The sequence below is a fragment of the Macaca thibetana genome, chromosome 2 (genome assembly GCF_024542745.1).
Source record: "Macaca thibetana thibetana isolate TM-01 chromosome 2, ASM2454274v1, whole genome shotgun sequence".
Lineage (NCBI taxonomy): Eukaryota > Metazoa > Chordata > Mammalia > Primates > Cercopithecidae > Macaca > Macaca thibetana.
The window spans coordinates 87,007,751-87,029,189 of NC_065579.1; the positions used below are offsets into that span (position 1 = coordinate 87,007,751).

Genomic DNA, 21,439 nt, shown 5'->3' on the forward strand with positions numbered 1-21,439 from the left:
TAAGGAAACAATCTTTGACCTTAATCCATTGTATAGGTTTATAACACTTCAATTCTATTTGATAACTATCATTCCTGTAATCTTTAAAAATATGTTCTGACTGGCTGGGCATGGGCTCACGCTTGTAATCCCAGCACTTTGGGAGGCCGAGGTGGACGGATCATGAGATCAGGAAATCGAGACCATTCTGGCTAACATGGTGAAACCCCGTCTCTACTAAAAATACGAAATAAATAAATAAATAAATAACCAGGCCTGGTGGCGGGCACCTGTAGTCCCAGCTACTCAGGAGGCCGAGGCAGGAGAATGGCGTGAACCCGGGAGGGGGAGCTTGCAGTGAGCCGAGATTGTGCCACTGCACTCCAGCCTGGGTGAAAGAGCAAGACTCTGTCTCAAAAAAAAAAAAAAAAAAAAAAAAGTGTTCTGACTATTTAACACATTCATATGATTTAAAAAGTCAAAATAATACAAGATGCTGTACATTGAGAAGTTTCACTTCCACCCTTGCCCCTTCTTCTTAGTTCTTCCTGTCCCCTATTAGATAATTATTTTCCTTAGTTCTTGTTTATATTTCTGATGTTTCTTTGTGCAGATAGGACAATAATGAATATACTATTATGCACTATACTTTTTTGATATAATATATTTTGGAACTCTTTCCTTAAACATACATAGCATCCTCATTCTTCTTGAAGCTGTTTAAGGATTCCATTGTGGGATGAATCAGTTTTAAAATCTGGCCCCTACTGATGGACCCTTGGCTTGTTTTCATTTTTTTGCTATTACAAATAATGTTGTAATGAATAACCATGTACAAATATCATTTCACATATGGGAAAGTGTGTTTGTATTCCCAGACCCATAATTGTTTGGTACATTTTATATGTAAACGGATCCACTATTCACCAGCATCAGTCTTTTTTTTCCATTTATTTTATTTGTTGATTTAGAGACAGGGTCTCACTCTGTCACCCAGGCTGGAGTGCAGTGGCGATCGCAGCTCACTGCAGCCTGGACCTCCCAGGCTCGAGTCATCCTCCCATCTCAGCCTTCCAAGTAGTTTGGGACTACAGTCATGCACCACCATGCCCAGCTAATTTTTGTATTTTTTGTAGAGATGGGGTTTTGCTATGTTGCCTAGGCTGGTCTTAAACTCCTTGGCTCAAGCAATCCTCCTGCCTCAGTCTCCCAAAGAGTTGGGATTACAGGTATGAGCTGCTACACCAGGCCTACTGTGACTTTTCTATTCCTAAAGGCTGCTTATTTCCTTGTTTATATTGCGACTCATTTCCTCTCTCAGTGAATTTCATTGTCAAGCAATATTTTTTAGAAGGGCTTACTTGTGCTGTATCCTTTGAATTATTTCATAGTTAAGAATATCTAAGAAGAAGAGGCGAGAACGACCCCCGGACCGACCAAAGCCCGCGCGCGCTGCATCCCGCGTACAGCACCTACGTCCCGCCGCCACCATGCCCAAGAGAAAGGCTGAAGGGGATGCTAAAGGAGATAAAGCCAAGGTGAAGGACGAACCACAGAGAAGATCCGCGAGGTTGTCTGCTAAACCTGCTCCTCCAAAGCCAGAGCCCAAGCCTAAAAAGGCCCCTGCAAAGAAGGGAGAGAAGGTACCCAAAGGGAAAAAGGGAAAAGCTGATGCTGGCAAGGAGGGGAATAACCCTGCAGAAAACGGAGATGCCAAAACAGACCAGGCACAGAAAGCTGAAGGTGCTGGAGATGCCAAGTGAAGTGTGTGCATTTTTGAGAACTGTGTACTTCTGGTGACTGTACAGTTTGAAATACTATTTTTTATCAAGTTTTATAAAAATACAGAATTTTGTTTTACTTTTTTTTTTTTTTTTTAAGCTATGTTGTTAGCACACAGAACACTTCATTGTTGTTTTTGGGGGAAGGGGCATATGTCACTAACAGAATGTCACTGAAGCTGGATTGATGTGGGGAAAACACCTTTCCCTTCTAGTTTTGAGAGACTTCCTCTTGGCTCCCAGGAGGAGGGAGTCCCTGACTTTGACACACATGGCCACCTTGGCACAAAAGCCTTGTGGTATGGAAAAACAAATTTGTTTTTATGTCCTCTTCTCCCTTTCCATCTTTCAGCATAGACTTAACTCCCTTAAGCCCAGACATCTGTTGGGACCTGACCCGTAGTCATTGGTTACCAGTGTGTCAGGCAATCTGGACTTTCCAGTGATGCCACTGAGATGGCACCTGTCAAAACAGCATTGGTTCCATTTCTAGATTGTGGATCTTCAGATAAATTCTGCCATTTTCATTTCACTTCCTGAAAGTCAGGGTCGGCTTGTGAAAAGTTGTTAAACAACATGCTAAATGTGAAATGTCAACCCTCACTCTAAACTTTCCCTTTTCAGAGCATCAGATGAAGACTTCATTGGGTTTTATAGTGGCTTTCTGATTTTTGGTAGTCCATTGAAGAAGGGAGTTTGAAAGTTGTTGTATACTGTTAACGATTGTCTGCCCATGTCCTGCCTGAAATACCATGATTGTTTATGGAAAGTATCTTTAATAAAGCTGGATACAGTTTGGCTTGAAAAAAAAAAAAAAAAAAGAATATCTGCCTGGTGACAGAGCAAGACTGTCTCAAAACAAACAAACAAACAAAAGAATATCTGCCTATTGTCTTTATACTTGATATTTTTGGGTCATACTTTTTTTTCTTAGATCATTGTAGAAATTATTTGCTGGTTTTAAATGTTGTTGTGAAGAAATTGGAGGTCAACTTTAACTTTCCTGTTTACAGGTGATTTTATTTTATTTTCCATAAAGGCCTAAAGACTTCTTTATGTTTGAAGTTTTATAGCTTGTTTCTGATATGTCCCAGTGTTAAACTTTTGGTATCAATTCTTTTTTGGGACATGCTCTTTTAATCCCAACTTCAATGATTTATCTCAAGGAAATGTCCTTAAATCTTCAAATATATTGTCATTCTATTTTTGAGGTCTCTATGTCAGAGTAGCTTGTATATCTAGTAGCTTCCCTGTAATGCTTTAATCATAAGGTTTATCTGTATTACCTGTAATGATCTCAGTCATTCTCTCTATGAAAATAATATAATTTCCTCCCTATTTATTCTGCCTCTTACTGTTTCTATACATTATGTAGTGTATTGCTTTGACATTCCTCTTGTTTTCTTACTCTTTCATTTTAACATCTTATCTTTAAACTCTGATTATCTGGAATTCACATTAAGTGATTCTCAGCATCAAGCAATTGTCAGGAATTTCTTTCTGTTCCTTGAATTATGTTTTCTTTGTATTTTACTATTTTCATTTCTAACTTTCTGTTATGGACAAAATTGTCTCCCCTCCCTTCCCCCAAATTTACATGGTGAAGTCCTAACTTCCAGGAGCACAGAACATGTATTAGGACACAGGGTGTCTCAAGAAGTCAATAAGTGAAAATGAGGTCAATAGGGTGGGCCTCTACCCAATATGAATGGTATCCTTACACACAGAGGACACATGGATACAGACAGGTACAGAAGGAAGACCACATGAAGACACAGGCCATCTACAGCCAAGGAGAGAAGTTTCAGAAAAACCAATGCTGTGGACACCTTGACCTTGAATTTCTAGCCTCCAGAACTGTGGGAATACACATTTCTGTTATTTAAGGCATCCAGACTGTAGTATGTTCCTAAGATAGTCTTAGCAAACTAATACACCCTCACTCCTTTTCTTAATTTAATTTCATACTATTCTGATTTTGCTGCAGTATTTTGGCACAGTGACCATGCAGTTGGTTTTCATTTTGCTTATGCTTGAGCATGTCAGTCCAAATACTCCATTTCCTATGATGCCATTTGGGTGAATTACGGTCTTTCTTTCCATGGCATCTGACTTCAGTTGATGTTTCCCTTTGGGCTAGATATTTGGATTCTATTCTCTTTTTTGTAGCATGGAAACTAGCTGCAGCCTGGAGCGATCCTCGGCCCTGGGGTTGCTTCCCCAGTTCGCCGCCACCAGTCCCTACCTTTACTCTTCCCAGTCTTCCTGGGAGCCATTTTCACTATCCTAGGTTAGTAAAGGAAGAAGATAAAGCAACCCACTCTTTTTTTTTCCTCCAGATTTAGTAACGGAGGAGTTCACCGAATTTTTTTTCCCTCTCATCACAGGCTTCTTAGGGTGGATGTGTGAGTGGTTAGGAGGGGAGGCAGATGAGGAGCCCATCTCGGCTGCCCCTCTCCTCTCCACCTGGAAAGTGGGCAGGACTGTGAGTAAATCACACATCCAAGCGTTTATTTACTGGCCAGTCCAATGAAACCTTTGCTTTTTGTGTTACCAGAATGCCAATTCAAATTAATTCTACGAATAACTGGTACTGGGGTGGGGGGAATAGATAGCAGGAGTCCAAGCAGTGGCCATCATCCAAAAGAACTCCCTGAAGAAGGTAGGAAGGAAAATTAAATTTAAGTGAATGGTCATATCCCTCTACACTTGATTTTAAATTCTGCTTCTGTTTCATCTGCGAGGGGAGGGATTTCCACATGCTAGAAGGTAAATCTTACATTAATCATTCTGCAGAAGGGTGAGTGGCCGGTGAATAAACACCTTGTCCTCTGCCCTACAGAACTTTCAAGTGCCCTTAACACTGGACACAGGGGAGCCTGGAGCAGGAGACAGTTTAAAGGAGGAGGTGGAAGGAGATCGCAGCTCTCCAAAGCCAAGCTCTTGCTGTTAAGCCTGAGTCACTTGGGGGAACTCCTGGGTCCTCATATCAGATTGTCATCAACGTCTCCTGTTTTAAGAGGGAAACAGACATTTCCTGACACTCTGGATGTCTTCAGGGGCTCTTAGCGCTCTTTTGAAGCTGCGGTGTTCCCTCGCCCACAGCCCCACTTCTAAGAAAACAAGGAGAGCAAAAATGCCTCCTGGGGAGTCAGTACATTTCCCAAATAAGCAGTAGTTTTAGAGTTGTCAAATTTCATAAACGTCATGTTAAAAATAATGAATGGCACCTCTGGAAAATTTGGAAAAACAAGAAAACTTCCAGTCAGTAGAATCAATTAAGAACATTCCTCTCCCCTCTCTCTGAATCAATTAAGAACATTCCTCTCCCTTTTCTCTGAACCCCAATCAATGTAATAGGAAACCATGAATAACATCCTAAGCCATATTTTAATAGCATTTTTCCTCAGATATCAACCGTCCGCCATCAGGAATGTACTGTTTTTGGTGAATGTTTGCATAAAAGGGAAGTGAGTGATCCTGCAGGCGGGTCTACCTCTTCCTGCTTGCCATTCCGGACTGTTTCCCTGCTCTGCCTCCCTCCTCTCCTGCAATGGTCCAAATGGACACATTTACAGGAATAAAACAGCATCAAAGAAAAGCCGACAAACCAGGAAAAAAGTAGCTAAGAAGGCAGACAACACATGAAGCTGAAGGAACAGAAGAGCTAATATTTATTGAGCTCCTCCTTTTTTGCCATGATCTTTGATATGTGCTTCAAATTAAAAAAATGAAATAGGCAGTTACCTAATTTTTTAAACGGATAATACATTACCATAGAGTAGGATATGCTTTTTAAAAAAATAATAGTATACTAAGATCATCTAAAATTTAAGTAAACCAAATGTTGGTAAAATCCAGGAGTTTAAAATCATTTTGTAACCAACTTTGAAATGCATTGATTTTTTTTAAAGTAATGTTTTTGAAAACTGAAAATCAGGACTCTTGAAAATGTCTAAGAAAAATCAGTCAATTTGCAAATGTCTTCGCCACGATTCTCCCTCCAGGTTTTTGCTTCCTCCCTTCTCACAAGCACCCCGCTCATGTCTCTGCCTATTGCCTCTAATTCCGGAAGCCAGCACTGGTATATTCAGGTGTGGCAGAGGGTGTCAAGCACACCTGGCATGGCCTCCCCAAGGTAACAGGAGGAAGTGGGGAGGTGCCGTTTCCTAGCCCTGGGGTAGCCCTTTGGTGGGAAGTTAGGTTTCCTAATCAGCTCTGGAGGGTGCAACAAGCAACGAGACAGATCAATCCTTTCACTTCAGGCTGAATATGAGGCCGGAATTCCCAAGACCTTAACCTTGCACGTTTTGAAGAAAGTGGGGCTTTACATGCGTTCATATCCTCTACTGGGCCTCTTTCTGGCCACCAGACATGCGGTTAGCAAAATGACAAGCAGTCCTGTGATACTCAGGCCCATGGCCACAGGGATTTCTCTCCTGTTTCTGTCACTGAAGCATTCATCCGCTGTAATTGAAGTCAGAGTAACAAGTGTTACAGACTGGCCACAAATGCTGGGAAGTGGCACTGCCACATCTGCCTCAGCTTTGGAGAGGAGACTGAGGGAGAGATGGAGCTGCCGGGGCTCAGACCACAGTGGGTGAAAATGAGAGGGAAAGGGATCTTTCCTTCTCAGATCCTCTCAGAGCCACAGTGGCTCTGACATGTGTAGCACTGGTAATTAGTTAGGGAGCTTATTAAATTGCAGATCTCCAGACACATGCCCAGGAAATTATAATTCAGTGGTCTGAGCTGGGGCCGGTGGGATTCTGATGCTGCTTCCAGGCAGATCCAGCTTTGAGAAAATATGCTAGTTTGGCCTAGAGGGTTGTGATCAGAGTTATGTCTTGATTCTCAACTTAGAGTAATTCCTGGAGCCATATTGTCCAACTCTAGTAATAGTTTGAGACAGAGTCCCACTGTGTCACCCAGGCCAGAATGCAGTGACACAATCTCGGCTCACTGCAACCTCTGCCTCCTGGTTTCAAGTGATTCTCATCCCTCAGCCTCCCGAGTAGCTGGGATTACAGGCATATGCCACCATGCCGGGCTAATTTTTTGTATGTTTAGTAGAGATGGGGTTTTGCTATGTTGGCCAGGCTGGTCTCAAAGTCCTGGCCTCAAGTGATCTGCCTGCCTTGACCTCCCAAAGTGCTGGGATTACAGGAGTCAACCAACACACCTGGCCCTAACTCTGTGTTTCTTAAAGGGGCTGCTCAGATAGCTTGGGGCTGCTAAAACAGCATAATAAACAGCCAAAGGAAAGGACAGCAAAAACCCTAAAACTCAATAAACAAAAAACAATGTATGCAGGCTCCAGGATTTTAGGGAGGAGGGGATTTTAGGATTTAGGAGTCTACTGTTTGGGATGACCATTATCTTTTACAAGTCTCAGCTTTGACACTTGCTGGATTCCTCTCCAGTTCTTCAAGCCCCTGTTTAAAAATCGCCCATCAGTCAAGACTTCTTTAGTCCACCCTCTCATCAGCAATGCTGTCAATCACAGCTTCCTCTGGGCTCCCATAACCCTCTGCACATGTATCTTTTAAACACCATATGGTATGGTAACCTGCTCCTCTTTTCCCCCTTCTCTTACTCTCTGCTAGAAAATCCTATTTACAGAATGACATGCCTCTTCGCATTTGAGCATCTTTAGTGAAATTTGAAGTGCAAACACTAGGAAGATGGCGTTGAGTTGACAGGGTGACAGTGGGAGAACAAGGGGAACATTTTGGAAGTGGAATTGTTAGGGCTTTGTGACTATTTGTATGAGAGGCTGCTGGAGGGAAAGGAGTTAAGGAGAACTCTGAAGTCTGTTGTTTGGAAAACTATCCAATTAATGATGCTTTTAAGGAAAAAAAATGTAAAGACAAGAGAGCTTTTCTATGCATCCCTGTGAACACTGCTAATAGGAGGCCAGGCACGTCCTGCTGAAAGGTTTTATTTCCCACCTCTACCACTAAGAGATTTCCCAGACCTGATCACTTCCTGCTTCACAGAGCTTCTGAAGGGGAAGAAGAGCAAGTGTGTACCTTTTTTTTAGGATCACACGATTACAGAAGTTTTTCAAACCTTCATAATGATTGTAAAAGAAAGAAATAGTTTCCTAACACTAGAAGTTTTGAGAGTGGATGACAAATGGGGGCAACCCCTACTGGCAAATTTTCATATGACTGTGGGACTCCGACAAAGCCTACAGAAACCAGGGGACCCAAGGCAAGCAACGCCCAGTCCTTCCTCTGCCAAATGCCTCCCACTGAGTACCTGCGGAGAAGTTTTCTGCTACACGCATCTGCCATTTCATGATGGAACCCAAAGCAAAATCAGATTCATATTGTAGACATTTAAAAGATGGCTAAACTTCTAGCTAAATCTATTTTTGATAACTGGGAAGGTGTGAGCACATTTTTTAGTTATTATGAGAGGGATGTTTTAGAAATTGAAGTACATGACCCTCCTGGGCATATGTAGAAATCCTTGTAACACTGTGTTCCTGGGAGGGAGAAGAGGGCTGTTCTGGAAAGTCACCCTGGTCGGCTCCTGGCCCTGGCCCAGGGATCTGTTTTCCTCCAGGGCAGTCATCAGGCAAGCTCTGCCTGTGATGGTCAGAACTCAAAGCAGAATTTAGAGGGAAACTAAAACCAACTCTGAGGAAACACTGTTGGGTGCAACAGCTTGTAATTGAGATGAGGGGTTCCAACAGCTTGTAATTGAGAAGAGGGGGTTTCCTTCTATCTTGAATTGCTCCATTTTGCTCTTTTCCCTCTGCGGTGGGAAAGAAACTATCCTCAAATCTTGATTTTAGACATTACTGATACTGAGGATCTTTAAAGTGTTCTCCAAACATATCTGAATTTACACCCACCAGGACATAAAGGGAAGTCGTAGGTGGTATTTTCTGTTTTGATTGAGCGCATGAGTGTTTAAATGAATGAGAATGTGTGAGAGTCTAAGAGAATGTAATCTGCTGTAGGACAGCCATGACTGGGTGGGTGCAGGTGCCTGATTCTGAGGTGGCCAGAGAAGCCTGGCCCTGTGAGCTGTGTGGAATCATACTGTCCCAGGAAGCTCATGACATGCTGGCTCCTTGGACATCTGCAGACAGAAAACCATTTGGATCTACCCTGGGGACTCTAAAGTGTATGTTTGCAACCCAATCCATCTTTAACTTACCATTTCCAAAGTGGTCATCTTCAAAATCAAAGGCTTGAAGTTGGACATTGGTTGTTTTCAGCTGCAGGTGGGCTGACAGCTGGAGGCTCTGTTCACTCACGCACTTGAAGGAATGCCCGACCACTGTCTGGAACATCACCACTGCATGCTTCATTCCTTGGTAAATTGTCTCTGAAAAGGTGACATATAGATTTCTTAAGAGTCCTGATAGGCATCCACCGAGCTCCAGCTGTGGCTGGGCTGCCCATGTGCAGCTAAATGGACTTCCTTCTGAGTGGCTCTCTGGGGGTTCTGCCACCTTCTCCCCATGAAAAAACACCCTGGTGCGGTTTGGAGACTTTTTCAGCTGCTCTGTTTGGGGTATAAGGGAGACACCTCACATAAACTGGAATGCGCAAACACTGAAATGAGAACTTTTGAGAATGTGTTCTTTGGTTATTTTAAATCACTGGGGACAGAGTGGGTGGGAACTAGTCAGTACTTGGGGGCTACAGAGAGGTGCCTCCAAAATTTTAGAGGTAAGAGAAGATTGCTTTCTGAGACTTAGAAAGTCACAGAACCCTTAATGAATCAGTGAAGGGACACACAGTCAGCAAATGCAGCACTTGCCTATCGCCAGGCTGAATGTATTAGACGAGCAGGGTCAAGAACTCATTAAGGGTCGGGCACAGTGGCTCTTGCCTGTAATCCCAGCACTTTGGGAGGCCGAGGCAGGCGGATCACCTAAGGTCGGGAGTTCAAGACCAGCCTGACCAACATGGAGAAACCCCGTCTCTACTAAGACTACAAAATTAGCCAGGCGTGGTGGCACATGCCTGTAATCCCAGCTACTTGGGAGGCTGACGCAGGAGAATCGCTTGAACCCAGGAGGTGGAGGTTGTGGTGAGCCAAGATTGCGCCATCGCACTCCAGCCTGGGCAACAAGAGTGAAATTTCATCTCAAAAAAAAAAAAAAAAGAACTCATTAGGAGGAGTTGTTGCATCCATCCACAGAAACAGAGAGAAGGGAGAGGCCCATCTCTTCCCATCTGAGTGCCGTCTGGGTAGAGGAACCTGCCCAAGGACTGGCCCTGTCTTATGACAGGTACACCCTGCTCAAGGAAGTGGAGGCTTCATCAGCAGATGAAGTTAAACATTTTAATTATTGAGGCCAGGCATGGTGGTACGTGCCTGTGGTCCCAAGTACTTGGGAGGCTGAAGTGGGAGGATCATCTGAGCCCAGGAGTTCAAGGTTGCAATGACCTATGATTACGCCACTGCACTCCAGCCTGGGACACAGAGCAAGACTGTCTCTAAAATAAATAAATAAATAAATAGGCTGGGCATGGTGGTTCATGCCTGTAATTCCAGCATTTTGGGAGGCTGAGCTGGGCAGATCACTTGAGGTCTGGAGTTTGAAACCAGCCTGGCCAACATGGTGAAACACTGTCTCTACTAAAAATACAAAAATTAGCCAGGCGTGGAAGTGGGTGCATGTAATCCCAGCTACTCAGGGAGGCTGAGGCAGGAGAATTGCTTGAACCCGAAAGGTGGAGGTTACAGTAAGGTGAGATCGTGCCACTGCACTCCAGCCTGGGCAACGGAGCGAGACTCTGTCTCAAAAATAAATAGATAATAATAATAAAAGAAAAATAATTAATCATACAATGAACTCCATTTTCTCTAATTCCATCCTTACTAAGCATTCTTCTGACTACACTATAGCTTCTTGAATGGTAGAAATTTCACTGGTCAGAGGACCCAACTGTCTGGTCCGCTTAGTAGTTACAGTAAGGAATAGTCCCAGGATGAATTAACAAGGTGGCATTAATGCCAGTGTCTGTACATGCAAATGCCCTAGACAACATACTGAATTCTCTGTGTACACGACCGTATCATGTGTTATATCCTGGGATAGTCTGCTACTACCATCCCCACTAACATTACAACTGTCACTACTGTAATTACAACTGATTACTATTCTTAATACCCCCATTAACATGAAAATCATCATTACTGTGACTCCTTAAGCTCCTGCTCAGCCATTAGGATCAGGACCTAGAATTGATTTTCCCACACCCTCAGCTCTAAATTAATTTTTGATCAGTCTTTCACTTCCCCTGCCTTTTTTTTTTGAGACGGAGTCTCACTCTATTGCCCAGGCTGGAGTGCAGTGGTGCGATCTTGGTTCACTGCGACCTCTGCCTTCTAGGTTCAAGCAATTCTTCTGCCTCAAACTCCTGAATAGCTGGGATTACAGGCGATCGCCATCACGCCCGGCTAATTTTTTTTGTATTTCTAGTAGAGACGGGATTTAGCCATGTTGGCCAGGCTGGTCTTGAACCCTGACCTCAGGTGATCTGCCTGCCTCAGCCTCCCAAAGTGCTAGTATTACAGGCGTGAACCCCTGCACCCAGCCTCCCTTGCCTCTTAGGAGATTGCTACTCTATTGCTGGCTAAAATCTGGTCCATACCTAGTGATAACATTAGCTAACTGATGTTAGCACTCACAATATTTATTCTCTATCCTAAATGAGACAGGTCTAAGTGAATTAACATATATGAAAATGAGTTGTCAACTATGCTATCTTACTTACATTTAACAATCATTGGCAAATCTCCCTGAACATACCAATACAATGTAGCTGATATTTTAAGTAGATATTACTCCACATTTTCAATTCTTGGCAAGTTTCTTCGGCATAAATTCCTTAACTGGTAAAATAATGTTTAAGCTAGTCAAAGGATAGAGCTTTGAAAAGGAGAAAACAGACATGAAAACTCTTAGTACAGTACCTGGCACAGGGGGATACAAGAAAATAAAAGTTATTTAACTTTGCAGGGAAACATTTGAGGCCTCTGAGAGACATCTAGTGTGAGCGGGAGCTTTGCTTCTCTGGAAGTGAACACTGTAGGAGTTCTCTGAATTTACCCCACTAGAGTCATTGTCCATATAGCAACCAAAGTGAACCTTTATAAATGTAAATCTGAGGTATCATTTTCCTCTCTCCCCCAGATCCCCTGGTGGCATCCTTTCACACTTTAGAATACAGTCCAAAGTCCTGACCCTTGCCTTGCCCATTGGCCCTACATGCTCTGGCCTGGCTGTCTGTCCCTTGACCACATTTGCTGCTTGTTCTCTCTCCGGGCACACTGGCACCCTGCAGGTCCTTGAACACACTAGCCAGCTCACCCCTTAGGGCCTGTGCATCTGTTCTTCTGGCCATCTGGAAAGAGCTTCCCTAGGCCCGGATATCCCCAAAGAGGTGAATCTCTCTTCTCAAACTTCACCTCTTCAAAGGGCCTTTCTCCCCTGAGGGCTTCCCTAAGATATAAGGGATAGACTCACCTAAAATAGCTTTCAATTCCTCTCCACTCCTCCTGCTTGTGTTTGTTCATAGAATTTATCACTACTGGGCCGGGTGCAGTGGCTCACGCCTGTAATCCCAGCACTCTGGGAGGCCGAGGTGCATGGATCACCTGAGGTCAGGTGCTCGAAACCAGCCTGGCCAACGTGGAGAAACCCCATCTTTACTAAAAATACAAAAATTAGCCAGGTGTGGTGACAGGTGCCTGTAATCCCAGCTACTGAGGAGCCTGAAGCAGGAGAATCGCTTGAACCTGGGAGGCAGAGATTGCAGTGAGCCAAGACCAAGCCACTGCACTCCAGCCTGGGCAACAGAGCGAGACTGTCTCAAAAAAAAAAAAAAAAAAAGAAATGATCACTACTTAACAGAGCACAGGAGTCCCCCTTATCCTTGGGGGATACATCCCAAGACCCCCAGTGTACCAGTGTATGCCTGAAGCCATGGATAGTACTGAACTCTAGATATACTATGTTTTTTCCTGCATATACATATATACCTGTGATGAAGTTTAATGTATAAATTGGTCACAGTAAGATATTAAAAACAATAACTAATGATAACATAGAAAAATTGTCACACCATAACAAAAGTGATGTGCATGCGATCTCTCTCAGAAACTCTAACTGTACTGTACTCACCTGTTTTTGCACCAACCATGAAAGGTGAAACCGTGAATAAGGTGGGGGGGTTACTGTATTATCATTTAACGTGTTGTTGCACTCTTCCTCTTCTAGAATGTAAACTCCATGAGGGTAAGATCTATTAGTCTGAAATATTATGGATCCGCAATGCCTAATACAGGGCTTAGCACCTAGCAGGCACTAACTACATTTTAGTAGAGTGAATGTATGATTCCCAGAGTATAGAATCAGCTGCACTATCAACAGCAGATCTGTCAAAAAGCCACTAAACTCTTTATCGTTGCCAATCATGATCTCTGACATCATACTAGTCTAGCCTCATTTACGAGCAGATGGGCAAATTACAAGCACACAGAGGCATAGTAAAGTCCCCCAAAATCACATTGCTGGCTGCTTTCTTAGCCTATTCCTTAAAAGCAGCATTGGCTGGGTGCAGTGGCTCACACTTGTAATCCCAGCACTGTGTGGGACCGAGGTGGACGAATCGCCTGAGGTCAGGAGTTGGAGACCAGTCTCGGCAATGTGGTGAAATCCCATCTCTACTAAAAATACAAAAATTACTGGGTGTGGTAGCACACATCTGTAATCCCAGCTACTTAGGAGGCTGAGACAGGATAATGGCTTGAACCCAGGAGGCAGAGGTTGTAGTGAGCCAAGATGGTGCCACTACACTCCAGCCTGAGAAATAGAGCAGACTCTATCTCAAAAAAAAAAAAAACAAAAAACAACAACAACAACAACAACAACAACAACAACAACAAAAAAGCAGCATCAAACATGAGCAGATTCAATAGCATGAAAGGTGAGCTAACCAGAAACAGTGTCATGGCTGGTAGAACGGGCATTCTGTAATTACTAACCTGGATCCGAGACAGTCAAACAGGCTCCCACTTCACTGATATAATATGATCCTTCATCCTGTAAAACAGCAGGGTGTTAACCTTTGGTTCATCTCTATTCATATGTTTACAGTCTTGGTTTATAACCTTTGTTTAGGATTCCAGCTATTAAATCTAGATATAAGGGCTGGGGAGTTACTTGATACTGGGTCATAATTGTGTATAAAAATTCCAAAAAAGTAAACATACCACAAATAAATAAATAATAACTAACAGTTTTCCCCTGGCCCCAAATTTCCCTACTGCATACTAGTTGATAGGGCCTGATATTCAAATTCCACCAGTATAATCTGAGTCCCTTGGTTGGGCCAAATTTCTCCCTGTTACAATGCAAGTCCATCAGGAAGGTGGAGGAGCAGGAGCGTATAGTAAGCTTTTACTAGCAATTAATATCTAAGGGTAGGAATTCTTATCCTGAGACCACGCATCCTTTCCTTTTATTTTTAAGACCATCCATCTGGTTTAGAAGGCTCATCCTTAAGGATACCATGGGAGGACCTCCCGGGGTCCATAAACCCTCTGGGAAAAACAATGTATACAAAATGGTGTCTACATGTTCCTACATAGGGTGTCAATGGCTTTACACAGCTTAATGGGTCTATGTCTTCAAAATGGCTAAATGGGGCCACTGGGAGGGATTATGGGAAGAAATGCCTTACCCTGAGATCCTGGGTATCCTCTAGAAGAGAACCCCAAGTGGTTGTATTTAAACACAAAGCAGTACCCCCACATTTCATCTAGGAATTATCTTTCCAGAAAAACAAAAACAAACTACAAAACAACCCTATAAAAACGAAGGGCATGAAACCTTCTAGGGAACTGAATTGGGGTGTAGAAGGGTAAGTTGAAAAGGGAGTTTCCATTTTTTAATTGAGGTGATCCACAGTGTTCTCAGTTTTAAACATTCCTTAGAAAACCATCTATAAGTAAGAGGTGCAAAAATGGCAGAGCAACCCAAATCGGAACATGAAATTGAATTACTTTTAGAGGTTTCAAATATAGTCATTAGAGAAACTTAACAATACTAATCTTGACCACATTATAGTTCATTTGTGTATTGTTAGTGGATAAAATGTTGATTCATTATACAATAAAAGGGTTCCATAAATACAAACTGTTTTAGTAAGATCATTGATACTGATACACTGAGCTCTAGATCCTACAATTCATTGAATAGCACCTGCCACACAATAGCTTCCTACCCTGTGTCAGGCACTGTCGCGGGCACTTCCATGCACTTGCCTTATTTAATCCTCACCATAATCATGAGGGAAAATGAGGCTGGGTGACTTGCTCCATGTCACAGTCCTAAGAGGTGGCAGGGGAAGATATGACCTCCAGCTCTGCTTGCCTCCAAGTCTAGTCTTTAACGTCTCTTTCATACCCACTCCATGCCGGGGACTGTTCTAGGTCATGGGAGAGGACCTGGTTGCCTCCGTCAAGGTGCTCAGTCTCTTGGGTCTTGAAGGCAAGTTGAACAATGCCCTTAGACCATCCATTTGCCTTAGGGAGAAATGTCTCTTTTAAAAAGACACCAACTTGGCCAGCCGCGGTGGCTCAAGCCTGTAATCCCAGCACTTTGGGAGGCCGAGACAGGCGGATCACGAGGTCAGGAGATCGAGAGCATCCTGGCTAACATGGTGAAACCCCGTCTCTACTAAAAAATACAAAAACAAAAACTAGCCGGGTGAGGTGGCGGGCGCCTGTAGTCCCAGCTACTCGGGAGGCTGAGGCAGGAGAATGGCGTAAACCTGGGAGGCGGAGCTTGCAGTGAGCTGAGATCAAGCCACTGCACTCCAGCCTGGGTGACAGAGCCAGACTCCATCTCAAAAAAAAAAAAAAAAAAAGAAGACACCAACTATGTGTTGCTTTTATATACCATTTATTCCGGGCATTTTTAAAATTTGGAGCCTCTTTTAATCTAAGAGAGACTTATATTTCAGGGTCCACAGTCAGGGTTACAAGACCCCCGCCCCATCCCTAAGGGCAAAGAGGGCCCATTGAAGGGTTTTAAGCAGGGCAGTGACATGAGCATAGCTTTGATTTTGGAAATGGCTCGGTCTGCACTGTGAGACTGATTTGAGGAGCAGCAGAATAGTAATGAGGTCAGCTCAGACTTCTCAGAGGCCTCTTGGAATCTTCCCTTTGGTGTCTGACCTGTTCACCTAAGGAAAGAATGCGTGGCATTTCTGTGAGAGTTTCACCATTTGCCACATGCATGTTTTCACTGACATTGCCTCACTTGATCCTTACAATGACCCCCTGAGACCAGAATCGATATTATCAGACCATTTTACAGCTGAGAACAAAGAGGCTCTGAAGAGTTAAGCATCTACCGCAGATGCACATAGCTTGTAGGTGAGACAAAGCAAGATCCTGCCCTGCGTTTTCCTCCATGGGATGTGTGGGTATAGGACAAAAATTCATTATGTGAGAATTTACTTTCACATTCCCTGAAAGGCAGCTGAAACCTATAACCATTGATGGGAAGCAGGACTGGCTACATAATGAATTTTTGGGGCTCAGTAAAAAATGAAAGTGTGGGGCCACGTGTTCAAAACTCAAGAATTTCATGGGGCAACAGCAAAGCATGAAAACAAGCCTGAGCCCTTCCAGATGCACAAGCGGAACACCTGGGAACCCGTTCCTGATGGGCAGGGCCACTGCCGCTCCACAAGAATCCACGCTTTCTAGGACTAATCAAAACATGAGGCCTTCCACAAGCAGAGTGCTCACATTCACTGTGAGTTCATCTTAAGGGCACAACAGGACAGAGTCTGAAACCTGTACTCAGATTTCTTTCCATTTTGACTGAATCAAGATTAGTCAAACGTTGACTAGGACTAAGCTGATGTCTAGCTTTTTTTTTTTTTTTTTTTTTTTGAGTCGGGGTCTCCCTCTGTTGCCCAGGCTGGTGTGCAGTGGCAAGATCTTGGCTCACTGCAGCCTCAACCTGCCAGGCTCAAGTGAGCCTCCTGCCTGAGCATCCCAAGTAGCTGGAACTAGAAGCACGTGCCACCACAGCCAGCATTTTTTTTTTAAATTTTATAGAGATGGGATCTCACTATGATGCCCAGGCTAGTCTTCAACTCCAGGCCTCAAGAGATCCTCCCTACTTGGCCTCTCAAAGTGTTAGGATTACAAGGAATGAGGCTTGAGGTATGAGCTACTATGCCTAGCCATGATGTCTATCTTTAGGGTAAAGGAAAAGTATCTGTTAGGTGGATTCATGTCAACAAAAGGGCAAGGGGATATTTAGTTTTCTTAAGATTCCAAGTTTGACTTGACATGATCATACTTCAATCGTCCTGCACATCTCTTCTGACTCACCCTTTCCATATGGTATTTAAGCCCCGGGCCTCAGGGTTAATGGCATGGGGATATACCATCTTGTCTCACCACCATTCAAGACAGACATGGCTTCTGTTCATACATCCCTATTCAGTATTTCTTTTCAAGAAAAAAAAAAGATTCCAAGTTTTACATAATTTATGCTCTGGAATGAGGCTTAGTTAGACAATTGTGCCACTTTATTTTGTAGAGTTATAGTGTTACTGGATATTCTTTTTTTTTTTTTTTTTTTTTTTGAGACGGAGTCTCACGCTGTTGCCCAGGCTGGAGTGCAGTGGCGCAATCTCGGCTCACTGCAAGCTCCGCCTCCTGGGTTCACGCCATTCTCCTGCCTCAGCCTCCTGAGTAGCTAGGACTACAGGCACCCGCCACCGCGCCCGGCTAATTTTTTGTATTTTTAGTAGAGACGGGGTTTCACTGTGGTCTCGATCTCCTGACCTTGTGATCCGCCCGCCTCGGCCTCCCAAAGTGCTGGGATTACAGGCTTGAGCCACCGCGCCCGGCCTGGATATTCTTAAAGGAAACAAAATCATCTTTGGTAAACTTTTTTCCAGAAATATTTTAGGCTCTGTGGTCCTTTGTTAATCCGTCAAGAATCTTAACATCCTCCTTAGCAAAACTGAGGGTCCACCAACATGTCTACCTTTGTACAGACATACGGGGGTCTGGCACCAGCCAGCCAATTCATCCTGCCCAGGACGCCAGCATGCCAATAACCGCGGGGCCCTAAGGTTCCCCCGTCCACTTCAGCAAAACCCACCATGGAAGCTTCACAGTCCCTAGCTGTTCAGGATGTGGATTTTGTCTTCAGCATCGATCACGTCTTTTTTGCTCAGCACTGTTGTGACTAAATCAAGAAAGTTTTGTTCTGGACATAGCAAAAGGAACCTGTGATCTACTTTTTGGCACTTTGACCCAGAGTTCTCTGCAAAATTTAGATTTTCTCCTTCATTGATTCATTTGTTTATCAAATGTTTGCTAAAGATACACTATAGATGAAGTCCGGGAGGGTACTAGGGAAGAGAAGTGAAGGAGCCACAGACTTTGCCTTGGGGATGGTGAAATGTGTGACCAGTGCATTGATGAAGTTTGGGGAACAATGACTAGAGATTCAGGGAACTAAGAAGAGGAAGTCTCTCATTTTACCTGAAACGGAAGTGGGGAAGGGGGAATTTCACAGGATGATGATATTTGAGTTATTTTAAGGATGGATGCTAAAGGAGCTGAGGGGTGGGAAGGTCCTTCCAGGCAGAGGGAAAAGTACCAGGGGAAACAGGGTGTGGAAAGTACAGGTTACCTGGGGGGTTCTAAGCGGTGCACTGTGAGAGTGTTAACATTTGAACATTGGTCACCGTCCTCAGAAGCCCAGCTCGTAGGCCAAGAGGGTTCCAAATGCCCCTCAAAGGCTCTGGAGAACAGTTTGAGCAACATAATTAAAACCCATCTCTACAAAAAATAAAAATAAAAAAAAATTAGCTGGTGGCATGTACCTGTAGTCCCAGCTACTCAGGAGACTAAGGCATGGAAGGATCACTTGAGTCCAGGAGGCCGAGGCTGCAGTGAGCTATGATCGTGCTACCACACTTCAGCCTGGGTGACAGAGGGAGCCCTTTCTTAAAAAAAAAAAAAAAAGCTGGAAACTGGAAACACCAGAACACCAGGTGGGTCTGCAGCATTGATTCCAAGACCTCAGTTGGCCAGTGCACTGCCTGACCCTGGCACCTCTCCTCTCTTGATGGTTAACTTCACTATGTCGAGAGCCAGGGCTGGAGACCTAGAGCTGCCCAGCCAAAGGGGTGGAGGAGAAAGGGATAGTCCTGCGCACAGAACAAAGTTACTGAAGGATGTTTTAAAAGCAACTATCCCACCAGGAAGGATGTTGTAGGGAGGTGGGGGGAGAGACGTACGTGATCTTGAACTTGAAGAGTCTGAACAAGTTTCAGACTGTCACTCTAACCAAATGAGACACTGACAGGGAAAGTTTTTCAGTTTTTCAAAAAATGAAACTGAGGGGAAAAAAAGAAAGGAAATCCACCTCTCCTGACAGCACTAGGGGCCAAATACCGCGCTGAGCACTTTTACATTCTTTAGCTCAGCACACTCTCACGGCAGCCCCGCAAAATAAGCACTGGTTGGCTCCATCTTATAGAAGAGGAGCTGAGGCTCAGAGATCATGAGCAGCCTGTCCATGATCACGAAGTGAATGATATGGATAATTTGCCTTGAGTGAACGACGAGGTTAAGTGACTGATTTTTCTTTATGTTATAGTCATTGGTAGTATTTCAATTTTAAAAACTACAAATTGGGCTGGGCACAGTGGCTCACACCTGTAATCCCAGCACTTTGGGAGGCCGAGGCAGGTGGATCACCTGAGGTCAGGACTTCAAGATCAGCCTGGCCAACATGGCGAAACCCCGTCTCTACTAAAAAATACAAAAATTAGCCAGGTGTGGTGGTGCGCACCTGTAATCCCAGCTACTCTAGAGGCTGAGGCAGGAGAATCACTTGAACCTAGGAGGTAGAGTTTGCAGTGAGCCAAAATCATGCCATTGCACTCCAGCCTGGGTGACAAGAGCAAAACCTCATCTCGAAAGCAAACAAACAAAATCCTACAAATTGAAAGCTGGAACTATAGCCTATATTTCTGTTATTTTTCTTTCATAGCCAAGCTCATTGTTAGGGACAAAGTAAGTGCTTAGTAAATTCTTACTAATAAACGAGTTGATAAATCAGGCCTAATCAACATCCATTTATCATTCTACAACCTAGCTCCCATAACATCTATTATATTATAATGAATAAACTCACATTTTCTAAGGTTCTCTTTTTCTCTAGAGCCATGGTTTTCAACCACAGATGATTTTTGCCTCCCAGGAGACATTTGACAATGTCTGGAGACATTTCGAGTTGTCAGACTGGGGTGGGCAGTTGCTCCTGGCGTCTTGTAGACAGAGGCCAGAAATGCTGCTAACCATTTTTCAAGGCACAAGGTAGTCCCACACAAAGACTTACCTGGTCTCAAATGTTAATACTGTTGCTGTTGAGAAGTGCTCGTTTAGAAAGCAGCAACATTTCAAAAGTGATCGACTGAATAGTTGAGTCTATTTCTCTTTTGAAAAAATCTAGAAAGCTTTCTTACCTAAATACACTTCATACAACACACCCATTAGGGCAGAAGTCACAGCATCAGAATCTACAGGCCAAATCTGGCCTTACGTTATAGGTTTTTTGGCCAGCATGGTGTTTTTTTTTTTTTTTGAGACGGAATTTCACTCTTGTTGCCCAGGCTGGAGTGCAGTGCCACAATCTCGGCCCACTGCAACCTCCGCCTCCTGGGTTCAAGCGATTCTCCTGCCTCAGCCTCCCAAGTAGCTGGGATTATAGGTGCCTGCCACCACGCCCAGCTAATTTTTGTATTTTTAGTAGAGACAGGGTCTTGCCATGTTGGCCAGGTTGGTCTTGAACTCCTGGTCCCGGGTGATCCACCCACCTTGGCCTCCAAAGTGCTGGGATTACAGGCGTGAGCCACCACACCCGGCCCTCAAAATTTTAAAAATATATTGCCAACATTAAAAAAATCATGTGCTTTTCTAGAAAGATCTAGATTTCTGCCTTATCTTGAACAATCAGAAGATCTGGCATTACCACCCTCACCTTACCACCTGATTGACGGGACATGTAAAATATTGAGCAACTGCGCCTGTAATTCCAGCACTTTTGGAGGCCAAGGCGGGTGGATCATGAGGTCAGGAGATCGAGACCATCCTGGCTAACATAGTGAAACCCCATCTCTACTAAAAATACAAAAAATTAGCTGGGCATGGTGGCGCACGCCTATAGTCCCAGCTACTTGGGAGGCTGAGGCAGGAGAATTGCTTGAACCCAAGATGCGGAGGTTGCAGTTAGTCAAGATTGTGTCACCGCACTCCAGCCTGGGCAACAAAGCAAGACTCCATCTAAAAAAAAAAGAAAAAAAATATTGAACAACTAGTATAGAAGGTAAGCCACTCAGAATGGACATTGGAGCATCCCAAATAAATGCCATAAAGGATAGTGATAATCCTCGGGGCTAGACACCAGCCCTGCCATTTGCACCATCTGCAGAACTAACTCCTAGGGAGATGAACACTCTCCTGCCCCTCCCTTTTGTCTCCTAATTTCTGAGTCCTTGTCAGTTGCCTCATTACTTTGTGCTTACTTCAACATTTTTTCTTATTAGATTGAATGGAAATTGAAAGCTTTCTTGTCTTTAATTTTTGATGAAGAC

General features: G+C 43.8%; 2 protein-coding genes across 4 annotated transcripts in view; one reads left to right on the top strand and one right to left on the bottom strand.

The window, feature by feature from the left end:
* LAMP3 (lysosomal associated membrane protein 3) overlaps nucleotides 1-21,439 on the bottom strand; it is a 55,528-nt gene that overhangs the window by 18,478 nt on the left and 15,611 nt on the right. For 2 of the 3 annotated variants that reach the window (XM_050780192.1, XM_050780191.1), the window contains exons 4-5: nucleotides 13,782-13,839; nucleotides 8,934-9,104 (exon numbers count right to left, since the gene is read on the bottom strand). In XM_050780192.1, the coding sequence (XP_050636149.1) occupies nucleotides 8,934-9,104; nucleotides 13,782-13,839 (229 nt within the window). Of the gene's footprint in view, nucleotides 1-1,761; nucleotides 6,228-8,933; nucleotides 9,105-13,781; nucleotides 13,840-21,439 lie in introns of those variants that run through there. The other variant, XM_050780190.1, reaches the window with a different exon arrangement.
* Nucleotides 1,390-2,563, top strand: LOC126948420 (non-histone chromosomal protein HMG-17). Its single transcript, XM_050780202.1, has one exon. It carries the CDS (start codon nucleotides 1,470-1,472, stop codon nucleotides 1,740-1,742), a length of 273 nt encoding a protein of 90 aa, XP_050636159.1. The 5' UTR covers nucleotides 1,390-1,469; the 3' UTR covers nucleotides 1,743-2,563.

Excerpts from the sequence above, each read along its gene's own strand:
- LOC126948420 (XM_050780202.1), top strand. The coding sequence starts at position 1,470 with ATGCCCAAGAGAAAGGCTGAAGGGGATGCTAAAGGAGATAAAGCCAAG.